Source organism: Poecilia reticulata, linkage group LG7, assembly GCF_000633615.1.
Source record: "Poecilia reticulata strain Guanapo linkage group LG7, Guppy_female_1.0+MT, whole genome shotgun sequence".
Lineage (NCBI taxonomy): Eukaryota > Metazoa > Chordata > Actinopteri > Cyprinodontiformes > Poeciliidae > Poecilia > Poecilia reticulata.
Window position 1 is genome coordinate 5,721,183 of NC_024337.1, and position 19,313 is coordinate 5,740,495.

General features: G+C 39.7%; 1 protein-coding gene across 1 annotated transcript; it reads right to left on the reverse strand.

Annotated features, from left to right (window-relative positions):
• Nucleotides 1–1,649: 1,649 nt before the first annotated feature.
• Nucleotides 1,650–16,045, reverse strand: mmp23ba (matrix metallopeptidase 23ba). The gene is made up of 8 exons (XM_008413040.2): nucleotides 15,441–16,045; nucleotides 9,286–9,422; nucleotides 7,721–7,860; nucleotides 7,119–7,286; nucleotides 6,876–7,040; nucleotides 5,143–5,253; nucleotides 2,074–2,200; nucleotides 1,650–1,990 (listed from the first exon to the last, which is right to left on the reverse strand). The coding sequence occupies exons 1-8, from the start codon at nucleotides 15,636–15,638 to the stop codon at nucleotides 1,816–1,818; spliced, it is 1,221 nt and encodes a 406-aa protein (XP_008411262.1). The 5' UTR covers nucleotides 15,639–16,045; the 3' UTR covers nucleotides 1,650–1,815.
• Nucleotides 16,046–19,313: the final 3,268 nt, after the last annotated feature.

Consider the following 19,313-nt stretch of genomic DNA (forward strand, 5'->3'; position numbering starts at 1 on the left):
TGAAATTGCGGCTCATTTTTTGCTTCAGTGGCTCAGTTTGGTGGGTGTGTAATTACGCTGCATCAGAGAAAACGGCTTCTGTGACTTATTTGGGGGGGGGCTGAAAAGGAAAAAAGGAAACCTCATTGACCGTGTAAACATTTACTTTTGGTTGCAGTGGGGGAGATGTTTTTTTTTAAATAGGATTGATTTTTTATTTTTATTTTTTTAAAGAAATCAGCTCTTTTCCCTCGATGGTGTTGAATTTTACTGCTGCACTGTGCTGGAACTTTAGAGAAGTGAAAAATTTGATCAGAAGGTTGGAAAAAAAAAAAGAATCGCTGGTGTCACACTTATTAGAATCCCCCTCTCAATACTTTTCACAACTTGCTTTTAGGACAACACTAGATGTGATGTTAAAAGCCTCCACAAGCTTTTTACCCGGTGTTCGGTTCCGGCGGGGTCGCACTGACCCSGTGTGTGGACAGTTCTAGGACAGGTCTTTTGTGTGTATGGTTTTGGGTGGTCTCACGGGACAGCCCCATGTTTACACGCTGTCCGACCGTGATATCCRCCGCGCTCCTTCTGATCATTACACTGAGACCAAGGGAGGGTTAAAAAWTATATATTGGGTACAGAGAGAGGGAATCTCTAGAGCTGCAACAAGGGATTATCTTAGTATTCAGTTCAATTATTATGTCACTTAATCTAACCAGATACACAATTTGCATGTTTTTTGCATGTTTTTTTTTATCAACTGCTTAAGCCTTTCAAAAAATTTTTGGAACAATATTAGAAATACCTTAAAAGATGCAAATAAAAACTTCAGTTCCTTTTTAAAATACAATAAGTTAGCATTCAACAACATACCATTTCTTTAGCATGCTTCATCATTTGTAGCAAAGGATACATCTTCAGATAAAGAAATATGTCTAACATCGACGTGAAAAGCTCAGTTCTTTTTGCTTGACTTAGCAATACAGTTTAGGGTTGATTTAATAATTCTTGTTTCAATTAACCTATTAATTGGGTACCAAAAGGGGTGCAGCTTATATTGCACCAAAAGGTGCAATATAAGTACAATATATCTTATATTGTACCAAAAGGTGCAGCTTATATTTTTATATCTAAGATATAAAAATATAAGATGCACCTTTTGGTACCCAATTATATTTTTATATCTAAGATATAAAAATATCTTAGATATATTTATATCTTGTATCTAAGATATAAAAATATATCACAGAATTTGTGAGAAAAAAAGCCACTATGCCACTTGAGGAGTTTTGAGAGAGCACATTTACAGACAGGTTTTTTTTGTTTTTTTACTTAAATGCAAAATGTATATATTTTTTGTAGTTTTGACTTAAATATTGCTCTGAAAGTGTTGTTTTTAGAAAATGGGAAAAAAAATCTTTCTACTCCAATTTAACGATTAATTGACTACAAAATTAGTTGACGATAATTTTAATAATCGATTCATCACGACTAATACAATTAATCATTTCAGTCCTATATTCCTTTGGGTTCTGCTGAGTCCTGGGTGAAAGACCCAATTCTAATCTCTTGGGTTTTCTGGCAGAATCTAGATTTTAAATCTGGTATTTCCAAAATTCCACGATACCATTCCAATAAAATTAAAGTCGTTTCAAACAACTACACATTCACTGTTGGGTTGTATAAACAATTTATTGTTTGCATGTACAAAAATTGATTTACAAAATGACGATGAAAAGCAGACAGGTTTTATGGATGATACAAGATTTTTTTTTTTTCTTTTTTTAAAATTGAAATATGTGCCCTAGAGTCCTGTGTGCTCTGCGGCTTTCGGGGCCATCAGAAGCGCACGCGTACCCTCCATGAGTAGTTTGTGAGAACTTTGTCCCTTTTCTTTACGATGCAAGTGTACGTGCCTTCGTTGATGGCGTTGGCCACTATGGTGATGTGATCGTCTTTCAAGGAAATGTAGTTCGGGTGCGAGTGCTCCAGCAGCTCCCCGTCCTTGTACCAGCTGAAACAGAAGGCGGACGCTGTTCGAGTACCGTGTCGTCACCGCAGCTATAGGACAAGTGATAACGCGTCACATGAACTTACTATATATTGCCTCTCTTTGATGCGATTTTCTTCCCACAGCGAAAAGTTAGCTTCTTTCCCTCAGTGACCAGCTTGTGTTTGGTCCTAGGTGGAGTGGGTGTGGGGGCAGCAGTGGGGAAAGGAAATTCTGTAACGGGAATGAACACAAAGAAAAGGATGTAGGCATCCAATCAACTTGTCTATTCCTTTAATGAGAGCAGCTAATAGCAAACTGTCTGTCAGAGCTTTGCAAAATCATTCAGACCTTTTGAACTTGTATGTATTTCGTCCGCAAACTTCAGCATTCGTACTGGGATTTCATGGGACAAATCGATGCAACACAAAGCACAATTACAAAAAAAGGACATCAAACATACATGTGTTTTTTTTTTTAAATTTAGAAATGTTTACAAAGAAACATCTGAAAATTTTGCATTTATCCTCCATCCACCCATCATTAGGTGTTGGTGTCTATCTCCAGGCGTTTAGTCTGGATTTATATTCTAGTGTATCATTATTATTATCATGATATTCTGCTGCAAGTCTTTTACGATCATAGAGATGATCTTAAGAGGAATGGCCACTGATGGTCATTCTTCTCTGGATTAAGYGGCTCTGTGACTTYAATTTTCAAATCTTACCACAGATTCTTGATTCAATTTACAGCCCGGACTTTGACTGGGCCATTCTTACGCAAATAGTGTTTGATGCAAACCACACCATTGAAGACTGACTGTACGTTACATGTCATGGCCACGTCAGACGGAAAACCTCCAACCCGAAGTATCAAGTCTTCAGCAGCCACTAGATCTTTTATTCAATTTAGCCCAGTTTTAATGCAACAATAAATTTCTTCTTGCTCCTTTTCAAAAAAGACCAGATTTGTGGACTGCACAACAAATACTCGACCTGTCAACAGATTGTCCTAGCTTTAGCTGTGGACCTCTGCACCTTCATCACATCTTGGCTGCGTCTCTGATTAATCCTCTTCTAGCTCTAGACTTTCAGTTTATGTGAACAGCTGTTGGCACGTCTGCTGTTGTGCCATTCTCTTTCCATTTCTGGCTAATGGACTGAGCAGTGCTGCTTGGTGAGACATTCAAACTTTTGGATATTGTTTTATCACCTAATCCTGATTTTGACTTCTTTACGGTTTTATCTGTGAGCTGTCTGCCATGTTTGCTTATTAATCTGAACAGCTGTATTTCTACTACCATTAAATGGCACATAGGTAGACTCTATGGTGTAAGTTACTGGTTAATAAGTTAGTGCCAGGTTGATCAACTGAGGACTAATTGATAAGTGGTCATTTTCTTAAAAATCTGAGATTTCTCTGGAAATCCAGAGGGCCAACCATCTTTCAGCARCATGAAGGGCTGAATGTTTCACAAAATGCAAAATTAAATAAAAACAATTAACATTATTTATGTGTCAGCTGTATTAAATACTGAGTGGATAAACAGGAAATTGTAGTTTTCTCTTATTATTAAATGTAGACATTTGTGAAATAAAACAGGAATCTTAGATTGCTGAATAGAAATAAAAATAAATAAATATTTGAAACACTTAATTCTCCATGAACAGACGGATGTACATACAGCAGTGTCTGTGGTTAGTCTTGAAGGAATGCTAAAACTTCCCTCCATGAAATTCTTTAACTCACGACAGACCCCAATATCAGTCTGTTTTTCTGCCGCCATGTTTAAAAAAAAAAAAAAAAAAAAATGTTACAGTTTTCTCTGTTGTGTCCTCCACTTTTTTGTCGTGGCACATCACAGATTTTTGAAAGAGCCGAATTGGCGCTGTTAAGGCGTGACATAAGGAGTTTGCAGAGTGTTTACACTCGGCAAAGCAGAACCGCAAAAAGAGCATTTTTCATCCTACACTGGCTTCTGTTTGGACAATTTCTCTTTCCCGTTCTGGTATGCCCCCACCAGCTTTATTCTTTTATCAACAGGATAAATCTGCTGTAGGATGAYCAGCAGCTCCTTCTGCCTTCGGTCAAACACTAAAAKAACGACTATAGTTAATSRACCTGAGCTAACTTTAATCTAATAAACCATTCGRCAATTAGCCACAAGYCAATTAATAGTTTACACCCCTAGTGTTCATGTATTTAGCATTTTGTTTCAGCATGTCGCTTAAATTTAAATTAGTCATAAACAGAAGATGGGACTCTTCAACTTCACAAATATATGGACCTTTGTGTTGGTCTATCAMACTAAATCCCAATACTATYAARACATATTAWGAAAAAACAGATTCRTCTCAGTTTCAGTCGTAATATAAAAATACAACACCGTCCCCGATAAGMACCTCCACTAAAACCCGATCGCCGTAAMTTTCATGATCCAACCCTCATCTGAGAGGGTGATGCTGACCTGTCGGGGATGTGCTGCTCCTGTCACTATAATATCTCCCATCTGGCTTCTCACAAACACAACAGAGCAGTTTGTGATCAGCTCTTAGGCTGCTTAAGAGCCCCTCATTCTCGTTAATGCCGCAAAAATCCCAATTGACCCTGTGCGTCTCTAACCCTCAAGCCACAGTCTGAAATTCCAGCGGTTTGGAGTCGCTCTGGAATTTTCCACAGCCGTACAGCGTCTCTGAAATCTACAATGAGGAACAGATTCCTGCAGGCCAGAAATCGTATCCTCGCGCTTGTCTCCGAACTGTCCCCCCGTCGCTGACAAAACCCACTGGAAAGCCGAGAAATGCGAGGGTCGTGATAGTTTAGAGGGGCCGTTTCCTGTTGTGCAAGCAGAGCATCCCACAGTGAAACCTAAAGAGGCGCTCAGACTGCTGATGCGGTGGCCTGCACTCAAAGCAGGTCCCCTTGGGCGGCAGCCAACAGGTACCAACTCCGCCGAGCMTCGAGGAAAGGCTCCTTCAGTAGAAATACACTTTAATTCCCTCTTAAATCACACACTTGACAAAAACTCCATCACAGCTCTGTGAGGTTGGACCTGTTGGCTCCAGCTGTTCCATTGGCAAACGGTTCACAGCAGCTCTTTACGCTGTGAAAGCTTTCTCTCTCTTTTTTTTTTTTCCCCCTCCCCGGGCTGCTACTGCTGCTCTCTGCTGCCTTACCGTAACAGAAATCGCAGCTGGAAGGGCAGTGCCTCTGCATGAGCCTGCGCTTGCTGTTGCAATAGCCTTTCCGAGCCCAGGAAGGACAGATAAATAAGCGATCCAAACATCCTGGAAGAAAGAGCGGGGAGGTTAGAGGGTGGGTTGAGGAGGAGCGGGACCAGACAGCAGTTCTCCATGTCAGCGGCAAAAAAAGAAAAGCTGGATCCACGATCAGTTTCCTGTGCCAACAAAAATGAGTCACTGTAATACACACTAATGATGACTCATGAGTTTATACAATGTGCATTAATGCCACGTTGGCTGTCAGCGTCAAAGACAAACTCGGTGGTCTGTTTTTCCTTTGGTTCTGATCCAAAAATGTGTCTCTGCGTGTTATTTGACCAGTCCTTAACGTGTTTATCTGGGTGTAATTCCTCCAATTCCAGGATCAGAGTACAAAATGTTTCAGCTTTTCTTGTCATTCACAGATGAAGTTGATCGCTTTGTTCATGTTCTTCCCTTCCTTGGCCTACAGCCCCAGCAGATTTTTGAACTAATAAGAGGGTTCAATCTCTCCTGACAGCTGAGCTGGGATTTTGAACTGCAGATTTCAGACAGCTCTCTTTTTGGTTTTTAAAACAGCAGCGATGATTAATCAGTACTATAAGATGTGCTATGTGTAAAACCTGGTGAAAGATGGCAATCTGAGGAAATCGAATATTTCTTCCAAACAAGTTATTACCAGGCACTACTTAGTACTAACTTAGTGCTTCTAATGTAGGAGATGTTTACGTTGTTGGAAAACTGGACACTCTGCTTAGGCGCTAGTTATTTTAGAACATCTTAGATGAATTACCAGGTGTATTGCAGTGCAGGTGAATCTTACACGATTAGATTTTAAAGGAATAAATTATTAACAATAACTTATTTGATTTAAAACAGAAAGAGAGGAATGATTCCTTCTACTGATAAAAAAACTATTTCATTTAGCAAATAAGTGTTTATTCTGCATAACATTATACTTGTTTGTTATTTTGCCTCGTACGGATTGACACTAGCAAAACGTTCATACTAATTAGGCTGGGTTTCTGCTCTTTTAACTATCCTACAAGCCGCTGCTTTACAAATATGTAATTTGTAATATACCAACTGTGATTTAATACGTGATTCTTTGGTTTTCCTGCCATGACTGTCTATCTAAGCCTTTTCATACAGTTCAGTCTTTTGTAATAGAGCTTAAGGTGAATGCTTACATTTTTTATTATTAAAATTTAAATACAGTTAATTTAACAGGATGACATTTAAAAAAAATGCTGCAAACTCAGTAAGAATAAACTATATTCATTGTTCATCTCTGTCGGTACTGAGTACATGTGCCAGTATTGCAGTGCTGTCAATGTTTTATTATGAATTTTTTTTCACATCACCTAACCACTTGCACTACGTTGCCAAACGTATTCGCTCACCTGTCTTGACTCACATATGAGCTTGCCACAGCATCAGTGTTAGACTCTTGGATTAAACATTTTTCAGGCATTATCCCTTTATGCAAGTCTCAGTCTCTTTCTTTGCCCACACTCTCCATGTTAATTTGATAAATTAGAATTTTCCCAATTGAGTAAATGACACCACATGTCAAAATGGTAACATAGAAAATATTCAACAGTTTTAAATGGTAACTTTCTAAAACCTTGCTCTACACCACACTAGCTCTGACAGGGATCTCTCAAACCTGAGAACAACAAACATACCGTAGAGACGGTGCAAACCCCAGACCTCATCCTGTGTGACCTGCTTGCGTCCAGTCAGAGTAGCATTCAGGTGCATTATAGCCTTCGGATCCATGGAGTGCATGAGTCCGAGGACGTGGCCGATTTCGTGCGTTGCCACGTGGACAATGTCTGTCAGCCAAACCCCTGCAACACGAACATAACTGCTGGTGTCGTTCACTTAACTAATTGTCTGCGGGTACAAAAAAAAAAAAATATTCCTGCCTTTCTTCCAGCTGAAGCGCATGTCTCCCAGAATCCAGTATTCATGGTCGTCAAAGTGGACCTCGCCTGTTGGAGGGAAGAAGGCGTGAGCAAGTTCACCTGTGATGCCGTCAAAACAGTGGTGCAGGTAGGACTGCCAGCAGTCCGTGTGGTTGACCGGGTAGAATCCTGCCAAGACAGAGAGAAGAATGCATACTTCTGAGTCAAGGAGGGAAGCCCTCGCCCCATTATTTCTGCTCTATGCAGACTGCAGATGGGAAATGATGAATTACCAAAGACAGAGAGTGCTTTGCTAAAGCCTCATCCTGCAGGATGACAACCATGCCTCTCCTTGTCACTGACAATTTATGCTGGGCTCTTGAGTTTAGTCCCAGAAGCCCGAATAAAGCATAATTCACACCGCTTTGCTATGGAAGTTGTCAAGCATTTACAGTTTTTTTTTTCTTCTTGCAGAATTACGAATCATGCTGACTATAGGCTTTGTACCCCAGTCACGGCGCACAGCAATTTAAGAAAAAGCAACAGCAAAGCAGAACTCTGGACCCGGGTGCCAAGCAACATCTGTTGGAGACAGCAGCATGCAGGCAAGAGCAAGCACCCACCAATCTTAATGTCTGCCTCCTCGTCAGCTGGCACCTCTCTGAATGAGAACGGGGAAACGTCACTCCACAGGCCAAAAGCCCTGGCAATGCCTCGACGCGTGTCGCTGGCATTTATCAGGTTTGTAGGAAAAGACAGCAACCTGTTGGGAAGCACCGTGCCGTTAGTACTGCTCTCTGTACACATTCCTCTCTGCAGCTGAGGAGTCGGCAAAAAAAAAAAGAAAAGAAAAGAAAAACACAGCAGCTACTGTTCAGTAGCACACAAATTCCCACAAGTGTTGCTGAGTACAGCTCCATTACTTCATCTTCTAGAGTATCTCAGCCAGGGTTAGATCTGTGCAGGAACGTTTAATGAGGGTTATGTGTTTATCAGATTGTCTGTAGTCTTTTTGTAGGGATTTTTAGATCATCGCAGTTGGTGAACTTCAGTGTTAGCTTTTCTAATTCAGTCTTACGCCAGAGGATGTGAACATTGGTGAGGGTTTTCTTCAAATCAATTTGTACAACAGGATCCAAATAGTTTGAAGTCCTTTCTGTACAATTTTACAGTAGCTTTCTGTAGTTAAGCGTGGCGGTGATGCAGAGCCACTTTTGGTGGGTAACAAGTCAGAGTGTGCCTTGGAATGCATGAGAAAAACGTGGCGAGCTTTTCCATTCGGAATAAACAATTTCTTTAAACCACATCCACAGATGTCAGATTTAAGTACCTTCAGAAATGTTTTGAATATTTGCAAAGGCAGACTTCGACTAAGACGAAAGTATTTGTATTGTCCTACTGAAACCAACGTGACTGTGGTGTATGTGCATTGCTTCGAGTAAATTTGTATTTATTCAGCACTTTCTGCAAGCTGCAATAAGCTTGTTTTGTGTAGCACTCAAGACCGCTGTGGAGACCACATTACTTAAGTCTCGTCTAAATCTTGTCTGCATTTCTACTTTTTTTTATGTCAGTCTCAGACATGATGATCTCAGAAATCTCAGGACTTTTTTCACAAACCAATCAAGACCACGACTGCAACATCCCTTTTTTTTATTGCAGTAGGGCGCGACACTCCTGACAGGATTCAAACTTCCTACAGTTTTTTTTTTTTTACTTGAAACATGAGACAACACCTAGAAGAAATGACTTCCAGTGCTAATACTTGGGTATTTTTCTATCACACAAAAAAGACCATTAAGCCATCCAATTTTACTCACTCTGCCTGCAACCAATGCTAAGTCAGCTAACATTTGGCAGCACATATGTGTCCAACAGATTGGTCTGTTTTACCTTGTTACCAGCTAGCCAGATTCATTGAACGAGTAGCAGCATGTAGCTGAGGGTCTGCCGACATGCAGGTGTGGGTTCACCTAAATGTTGCGGCTGTCTGAGGAAGTACCAGTTTGCCCATGAAATGCAACAGATGTGTTTTCTCTAAATGTTTGCATTGTCATGAATAGAGCAATGATCATGAAAACTGTTAGTTTTCTCTTCCTCCAGTTTGGTCTTAGTGTCATTGCCCTCAAAGTCTTGGTATCTTGTCTACTTAATTGGGCTAGTAAGGGAACAGTGTGTGAGTAAATACTTATAAGTTAGCTTGAATTTGTCCCATTTGAGCTGCTCTGGGGTCAGGGTGTAGCGCTTGTTCCTGGACAGGTGGAGGACTTGTGAGCGGGCCTCTTTGCGGATCCCGATGACCAACATGGTGGTGTGAGCTTCTTCCTTGGACAAAGCAAAAACCTTTAATGTTTCACATTACAGATTGTGAAGTGAGAACAGAGTGCTCACTTCGACTTCAAAGTCGAAGTGAGCACCTTCGACTTCATGCCGTATTAAAGCTCTAGTTCAGAAACTTTGAAGTGGGTTCCTGTTAAAGGTGCGGTGGGTTCCAATGCAGTTGGAAGCCTCCACTGCATCCACTGCATCTGCATCTTCATACAGTATCATTCAGATTAGTAGGGTCCTGGAGTTTGGCGCTAACCATAAGAGAGCCCAAGACTAAAGTGGACTTCTGCTATCTTAAGAGATGGAATCATGTAGACCTCACAAGTTTATTACTCTTTGCACTGATCCTGTGTGAGCTAATACAGTTATTTGTGTTGTTTCAAAAACTGACGGTCTCCCCCAATTTCCCCACTGTACAACCGTGACATTTAGCGCACTCCTCTCGCACAGAGTTGCTTTAAAGGGTTATAATGGGTTAATGCAACTCTGATCTGAAAAGCACGTGGCATGGTATGGTTTATGTGATCACTACTTAAGAATCTTTTAGCTTACAATAAGATGACAGGACATGTAAATAGGAGGTGGTGCGACCCAACAAACCTGTCATGAAATTTAGGGAGAAAGCGAACAGCATTTCTGGTCAGAATTTCTGCCTGATGTACACTGTGTGCACAATTATTAGTTTTAACCATATCATAATTTTTATGCATTTTTTCCAACTCCGAGCTGTATAAACTTGAATGCTTTGTTTAATGAGGGAGGGTGGTTCCTAGGAGATCAACCATAATTATTAGGCAGTTTCTTTTCCTCAGGTAAAATGGGGAAAAAATGAGATTTAAGCAACTCTGAAAAGTCCAAATTTGTAAAAAGTCTTTCAGAGGGATGCAGCACTCTTGAAATTACTAAGACACTGGGGCGTGATCACAGAATCATCAAATATTTTGCTGCTAATAGTCAGCAGGGTTGCAAGAAACGTGTTGAGGAAAAAAGAGGTAAATTAACTGCCATAGACTTGAGAAGAATCAAACGTGAAACTACTGGGATCCTGTTATTTTCCAGTGCTGTCATATTCCAGAACTGCAACCTGCCTGGAGGGCCCAGAAGTACAAGATGTTCAGAGCTCAGAGACAAGGCCAAGGTAAGGACGGCTGAAACCCGACCACCACTGAACAGGACACAAGTTGAAATGTCAAGACTGGACCAAAACATATCTGAAGACAGATTTGTCAAAGGTTTCATGGACCGATGAGATGAGAGTGACTCTTGACGGACCAGATGGATCAGTAATGGGCACAGAGCTCCACTTGCTCTCCTCTTTGACTGAGGAGTTCAGTTCCATAAAATGACAACAGTTAGGAGGGTCATTAAATAGCAGTGTTAAAGTATTTGGAGTTATTTCCGGAATATAGATGTCCACCTCCGTCTACGCCTAATCTGGAATTACACTAAATTAAGATTGTGTCGACGATAACTACTTAAAATTTTAACACAACCTTTAACCCTTTAATGTGCTACTGCTAAACAATGGCAATTGTCTGGAGGAAATCTGTTTGGTGTGATTGTCAGTACTTTTTGTGCAAAAGCATTTCTAAGAAATGAAGCTATGAAGCGTTTAAGGCATTTAAAGTGGGGATGAGTTACAGAAACTATAATTAAACCACCTGGAGTTTTAATTCTCTCATAGTTTTTAAAGTCTGTGGTCTGGTGCTATGTTTTGTAAAAAAAAAAAAAGAAAATCATAAATATTCAGTGATTCCTGTGGGGCCTGCTGCGATTTGATAAACAGGTGGTCTATCCAGGGTCTGCCACCCTTATTTACTGCTGGAGGTAAACTCCGGCTCCCTCAAGCCGTACACAGTGGATCTAATAGTAAAATGGGGAAGAAGGTGCTTGATCAAATACTGTATTGGCTCCAATGGTCTCGTAGACTAATGTTGCCAAAAGTACTGAGCCGCGCCTCCACATCATTGAATTTGGGTACTCCAATCACAACAAAATGCAGACTGCTCCAACAAGCGCCTGTGAAAGAATGGGTTGCTCGTGAGCTCAGTAAATTTCAGTCCGGTAATGTGATAGGATGCCATCTGTGCAATAAATCCACTTGTGAAATTTCCTCCAAACTAAATATTCCACAGTCAATTGTTAGTGGTAATATAACAAAGTGGAAGTTACTGGGAACAGCAGCAACCGAGTCTTGAAGTGGTAGACCACTTAAAATCACAGAGTGGGATCAGCAGATGCCGAAGCGCGTACTGCCCAGACTCAGTAGACAGACTTTCAAACTTTGTTTGGCCTTCGGATTCGAACTGTGACTAAAAAGCTTCATGCAGTGGGTTTCCATGGCAGAGCAGCTGCATCCAAACCTTACATCACCAGTCGCAGTGCAGCATGTTGGGAGCAATGGTATGAACAACTTCTGGAATGGACTCTGAAGTGGTGGAGATGTGCTTTGGAGCAATGAATCCGGACTCATTTGGCAACTGAATGGATGAGTCTGGCGCTGGCAGTTAAAACACCCAGTTATGACTGCATTAAGTCAAATGTGAGGGACATGCTGCTCTCAGCATGAGCGTACCCAAATTCATTATTGCTCTATTAACCTTCCAGACCACTCGGGTTTTCTGGATCTGGCCTGCTCTCCATCCCCACAACCAAGCATTCAGCTTCTATATACCACTAATCTGTAATAAACTTCCAGAAAACTACACAACTGCTGAAACGCTGAGTTCCTTCGAATCAAGATTTAAAGCACACCTGTGATTAGTCGTAAGTGGAACACTGATCAACAAGTATTTGCTTGATGGTTTCGATGACGACATTTGACAAAATGTAATGTTTGATAATTGGTGACTGTATGATGTTTGTATGATATAAAGTACTTTGAACCGTCTTGTTGCTGAAAAGTGCCACACAAGTAAACTTGACTTGACCTAAATCTGGCATTTATTGGCTTAATTTGATATCAATATGATTTGCTCCATTTAACTTTAGATGTCAGCAGATGTTGGTCAGACTTTTAAAGCAACATTTATTCTAGATGCCCGCTCCATTACCTGGTGGTGAGCTGGCTGACAGAGGGCTAATACACCATATCCCTTTCTTACAGAAACACAAACTCCACTATTTGGGAGAATCATATGCTGTGAAAAACACAAGGGGTCACAATGTGGAATCAAGACGAGCACCACCCATTACTTTCATTAAGGCTACATTGTGAAGTGTTCTATTATTTTAGCTAAACTTGGAAGGATTGCTGCTTTTCTGTTTCGGGTCAATTCAATTGGATTGTGGTTACCATTTCAGTTTAATATTTTTGTGTAAATGCTGTGAAATTGTGTTATTTTTATACTAAGGTAGCGTTAATGGAGCTTACCAGTTGCATTCAGGTTGAATTAAGTGCAACGCCTTCTGTGTGACCAGCAGCATTCTGAAAAACATCAGGCATGTTTTCACAAGCAAAAGGCCCAGAAAAGGCTCGTCTCACTACAGAACGACAGTTTATTTTATGATAAATACTACATTTTCTTCATGTGTGTCATTACGTCATCATGGAGTTGGTCAAAAACTTCACCTGGCCCAACTTGTTCTGTAGCCGTACCTGTCTGGGGTAAAATGGTAAAACTAGATGGCAAATGCAAACTAGCGCACCCTTTATTTTGCATTCCATGCCTTATCCTCTGGATCCTGTTCCGGATTCGCCCCGTCATGAGTAATATATTGCTTCCTTTCCAAAATACTGAAACAGAGGCAGACGCATTCTGTTGGGAAACTTGATAACGTCTCTCACTCGACTTTCAAAGAATGCTCCTTTTCTTCCAAATTACATCCCCAATATGCTCTACTGACCTCCGCTGACACACCGCAGTCATGCACTCGGTGACTTATGAGGCGTCTGATGTATTCAGGCCAGTGCGGCTCTCTCCCTCTCTCCGTGTGCCGTGTCACTGCACATCGACACTCACGCTTTGGCTCAAATGAAGATGAATTGGGGGAACTGCGAGGACCAAACTAGGCTCTCTCTAGACTAAACCTCGAAGCCGTGAGTGAGCTCGCAGACCAAAACATGCGGGGAGACGTCTCTGAGGGCTCTAGATGGAGTCTGGAATAGCTTAGCCTCAAACTACTAAACAAGGGATTATGATTTTCATTCCTCATCTCCAACACACACACAAGAATCCTTCTTTTTTTTCAGCAAATGCTGCATTTAGAATATAATTAAAAACATTGTCTGTTTATTGAATGATGTACATGTGAGTTCCTTGCAAAAGTTTCGGACTTGTTTTTCTCACATTTTGTCAAGCTGCGACCACATACTACCACTGGGGTTTAGACGAACACAAATCAAAACATAATTATAAAGTCAAGGGTGAATTTATATGGTTTTCAAAAATGTTTTAGAACAAATAAATCTGACAAGTGTGTCATCTCACAACATCTAATTTCCCGTTGAGATCAATAAAGTATTTTTGGATTTGAATTGAATTCACTTATATTAAACTCTCTCACCAACTTCAACCCTACCAAGAGCGAAACAGATCTAGCCTTTGTGGCTATGCCACAAGCAGTGAAAGAAATGTAGGAAGATGCTCTGTCTGAGGTAGAGCACTAGCATTTCATATTATCCTGAACACATCCTCCCCACTGATAAATATGGTGGTGACTGCATCATGCTGTGTGAATAATTTTTATTTATTTTTTGTTCTTCAAGAAAGGCAGGAAGGTGATAAAAGTTGAGGAGACAACAACTCTAAAAATACAACAGCTGCTGTGGGATTGTTTGGATCAAAGCAGATTTATGGTCCAGTCAAAGCCCACGCCTAAATCTCATTACGAATACGTGGCAGGACTTGCGTATTAATGTTCACAGACACTCAATCTAAGTGAGTTTGTGCTATTTTGTAAAGAATATTTGACAAAAGAGAAGAAGAAAAAATCAGTCTCTATGTGCAAAACATTCTTTGCACATAGAATGTTTTGGGAAAAAAACATTCTATGTGCAAAGGGAAAAAAGGATACATAGACTTTAAAAAAAGTCTATGTAGCTTAACACATATGAACACCATGCTGTTTATTTTTATTTGCTAAAATAAAGAAAGGAAAAGAAAGCCATGAATCAGCTTTCATTTTATGTACTTCTCTGTGTTAGTCTATATCAGAACATCCCAATAATTACATTTAAAAGTAAGGTAGAGGTGAGACGAAAAGAAAAGGAAAAAAACAGAAGAACCTCCGGATGGTGCTAATACTTTTCCAATATGCAGCAGACTAAATCTTTTTCACATGCCGGATTTATGCTGTCAGTTTATCTAATAAAAGTTAAGGCAGCAGTTCTCTTGAGTGACAGCTAATAAGAATGTGTGGCAAAGGAAATGACACAAAGCTGTCCCTCAGGCTCTCCATCACTGTGGGTGGCTGGAGAGAAGTGAAGTAATGTGGAGGGGAACACATTTTTCCTATTCACTGAAGACATTACCTTACAAGGATCCACTTTGTTGCCGAAACCAATTCTGGTATTCATCTAACGTCAACTGAACTGAGCTTTAACTAGATCTGATGTCCATTACTTTAAATGATTCCATCTTTTGGTAGTGATTAGGTTGAACAGTTAATACCACTTAAAGTCCTTTATGATTAAGTTGTAAATAAATAAATAAATAAATAAATAAATAAATAAATAAATAAATAAAAAGACAGCAGGAAATTATCCAGCTCCTTACAAGTCTCAAGACATTCCACATAACGAGGTTAGTCAATTTTTAAACAAAATCTTTTTACAGCACTCGGAATCTTTTGTAGTACTAGTGCTGTCTTTCAAAAGTTAACATTTAGTTGAACATTTCTGAAAAAAAAAATCACTTTTATTTTGGGAAATGTATTATTTTGAACAATTAGACAGACAGAATATGTCGCAAAAAAAAAAAAAAAAGAATTAAAAGGTATATCAGCGCCGTAATTAGTTTAAATCGCAGCTCTATAGCTCCGAGTCCTCCGGGTCACCAAGTGGTCACAGCATACCTCTAACCTCCAGGAGGGAAACGCGGTGGTGAGATGCATCCCTGCGAACAGAAGGCTGAGCAGCGCAGCGGTCAGCAGAGGAGCGGAACACCAGTCACCGCTGCGTAAACCTCCAGGAGTCCCACAGCTCACCATGGCTGCAGCACCGTCACACCTTGGGAAGTATTTGCGTCTGTCTGCGAAGAAAGGTTCAACCATCGATGCCCGCCGGCGCTACTTCATGCCCATTGCGCGCAACTTTGCGTGGAGCTCTCTGTCACTCTGTGCGGGAGCGCAGTCCAGCCTGCGGACCGCGTAATGAAAAGTGCAGACTGCACATCAGCTCTGCTCGGCTCTCTTCCGCTCAGCAGCACGCCTGCCTGCCTTGCCAGCGGGGTGGATTCACGTCGCTTCAGTCGGGGCAGGGGGTCAGTGTCGAGACGACCTAATGAAAACCAAACGCGCTGTCCGCCGCACCACTGCTTCCAACCACAAGACCTCAGTTAAAGCACTATCAGATGGGTTGCTCTGTTTTTTTCCTTCTCTTTCTTTAGTGTTTATGTAATGCTCCTGAGGGGGAAAAAACCGCTCATGCACAGGCATCTGGGCACAGGAGAACCGACAGGGGCGTTGTTAGTATTTTAAAGCACATGTGGAGCTGGAGCCCTCTTTTTTTTTTCTTCTTCACCTGCCTGGATGTTTAGTTGCTCTTATTCATGTCATTGGTGGGGGGCTGCACCTGAAGTAAATGGCCTTCACGTGCCACAGTTTGAAGTTTATGGTTTTATAATGCACATTAGTTATAGGTGTCATGTGTCCAATAGTATGTAGATTTTTAATTTCACATGAGCATCATATTTAATTTCAGAATTGCTGCACACTAAATGAGCACACAAACAAACAAAATGAGTGAGACAACCAGCAAAAACTGGTAAGAGAGTGTCATTATTCACACTGAAACGTGTCACACTGCATGTGGAGAAAGGACACTCAGCTAAGATGTAGCTATTACTAAGGGTAATATAAAAGTTAGCTAAGAATAGCTAGTATTACCAGCTGTACTAATAGCTACCATTGGCTTAACAGGCAAGCATTTCACCAAGAAATATACTATTATTTGGTAGAATTTAATGAGGTTTTGCATAAATAAATTTGTAGAAGCAGTGAATGTACAAATGCGTGCCATTATGGGGGAATGCAAGACAAACAGTGATAGTGATAGATCTGGGGTTATAGGCACACAGGCGTTCAGGTTGCCACGAGGTCCAGCTGATGATTGTTTTCTGAGTTCATCTATGAAACAAAAATAAGAAAAAAGAAAAAAAAAAGAAGAAAAATAAAGATTTATCCTCATTGAGGATTGATTCAAGTCTGCCATGGGCTAAATATATTGTCTACTACTTGTTGCAGTGGGATGGATAACTGAGGTTCCAGAGACTAATAAGAACAATAAGGCCATGTGAGAGTAAACTAGAGAACGTAAAGCCTGGATCAGTGAGTTCTTCTTTTTTATTATGTTATTGTTGCTTAATACATTTAGCCCAAGAGCTTGTCCAAACCAGATTAAAAGAAACAAACTTTTAAAAAAATGTAAATCAGCAGCACTTTCTACTTTATTGCACCTGATGCAAGGCATTTAATGATTACACAATGATTTATTTACAACTACTTAGTCTTGGGAGAAAATATTTGTCCATTTTTTCAACTTCAGTGAACGCAAACAATAATCTGTTGCTTGACTATAATTTGGGAGCAATGACATTGACCTCTATTAGCAAAGGCCTTCTCATAGCTGTTTGACTGTTGAAGAAACGTTGCATGAATAGTTACTTATTATGCATTCTAGTCAGTGTTGTTAAGATGTCACGAATCAAATATGCCTCCTGACATCTCAGTCCTCATCATACTCCATTATTTGTTCCACTTTTGTCCGTTTGTATGTCAGAAAACCCATTGTCATTTAAAGTTGTAGTCATGTGTGTTACTACAGTGTTGAATGTGTAAGATTTAGAGAAATAGAATGCTATCTACTTGTGCACTAATGGTAACAGTAGAAATGATCATACAACAAACTAAATGGACTCGACTTGATGTCTGAATTTTTTGTTTTTTTAGTTGATAAAAGTTCAATAGAATGTTTCTGGAAGTTTCACATCTAGTCCAACTTCCAGAGTCGGTATAGCTGCCAATGCAAGTAAAAGAGGGTCATAATTGCTGTGATGAACTGCTTATTTGCACTTCTGATGATTTACTTAATATTAAATTGTAGACTGAATTGTAGAGTATAAGACTGTAGCTATTCTTTATGTGGGAGTACTCCCTACTTAATCCAGAAAAGGATTATTTTAGTTTATTAGTAATATTAGAAATTGTGGAGTACGTACTATTTAGATCAATATTATACAGCGCAGAAATGAAATCAGAATTAGAATTAGAATAAGTACAAACTTAGAATCCAGAAATACTTAACAGGAACAGTCATTTCTTAATTACTTTTATATTACTACTTTTTAGAAACTGTAACTACTCACTTTACACCAGAAAATGATTTAGATTAGTCATTTAGCTTTTTTTCTTCTTTTTCTTTTCTTTGGTTTGTTATTTTGTTTGTATTTCCTTTTAATTTATGTAAAGCACTTTGAATTGCCTTGTTGCTGAAAATGTGATATATAATTAAAATTACCTTACCTTACCTTGTTGCTATCCAATAACAAACTTAGCCTGTTATCTCTTTCAGATCATAGTTCTGGCTAAACATGCACCTTGCATTTTATCTTTTAGTAATTCACTTCTTTAAAATGGGTTCGGTGAGATCCAGCAGGGTTTGTGGAAGCATACAGGCATAATTTTCACCTCAAGAAATCTGAAATAAGAACATGCATAAAATGTATAGGTATAACAATACACAAACATGATGATTTAGTATATACATGGCTTTAAAATCCTGGTTTGCTTTGTATTTGTATGTGCCCTTCTGAAACGAAAGGTTTCTGAATAGGTTTCAGAAGGGCACATAGGTTTCAGAAGGGCACATAGGTTTCAGAAGGGCACATAGGTTTCAGAAGGGCACATAGGTTTCAGAAGGGCAAACTAGATTAAAAGAAACCTATGTTTCAGAAGGGCACATAGAACAGTTATATTATTGGTATTATATTATTAGTAACAGTGTATGGATAAATTTGGATTTCATAAAATATAGAGAACGTGTGCGTTTAGCTGACAAAACAAATCCCAAATCCACCTGCCCAATTTAAGAAATTCTTGAAACCAATAACTGACTTTGTTTGTTTGCCACCTACCACCTGCTGAGCTCCAAGGTGCTAATGATGTTCCCCTTTCTGTTATTAACGCCTAATGACCCAAAGAAAAACACATTTTTATTTATTTATTACTAATTATGACCGAATTTGTACATTTTAATTTACGATCCTGCACATCCGAGTCTTGTTGTATTAGTATACACTCCTGATCAAAATCTTAAGACCAGATAAAAAACTGCAAGAATTTGCCTTTTGCTCTATTGGATCTTAAGAAGGTTCTAAGTAGAGCTTCACAATGTTAAAAGAAGAAATCAGCATAAGAGACAAAAACTTTTGAGCGGGGAATTAATTGAAAACTGCATTTACACTCAAACATGATTTTTTCAGCTGATTAAAAGTTTAAGACCATAGCTAAAAAAAAAACACGAAAACCCCCCAAAACAGAAATCAAAGTGTCAAAAAAAGGACTCAGTAATGAGTAGCTCCACCATTCTTGTTGATGATTTCAAACAATCGTTTAGGCATGCATGATGCCAGGGTTTCCAGGAGGCTAGTGGGAACGTTGCTCCAAGTGTTGAAGATGGCTTCACGAAGGGCATCCACTGTCTGGAACTGATGTCCATTTTTCTTTTTT

What these genes read in the sequence shown, in the direction of transcription:
- mmp23ba (XM_008413040.2), bottom strand. Translation starts at nt 15,638, where the DNA reads ATGGTTGAACCTTTCTTCGCAGACAGACGCAAATACTTCCCAAGGTGT. An exon ending in AAATTCAAGCTAACTTATAA is followed by an intron (nt 7,861 to 9,285) that starts GTATTTACTCAC and finishes GCTTCCCAACAG; the next exon opens with GTTGCTGTCTTTTCCTACAA. An exon ending in GGAGGCAGACATTAAGATTG is followed by an intron (nt 7,287 to 7,720) that starts GTGGGTGCTTGC and finishes CTGTCTTGGCAG; the next exon opens with GATTCTACCCGGTCAACCAC.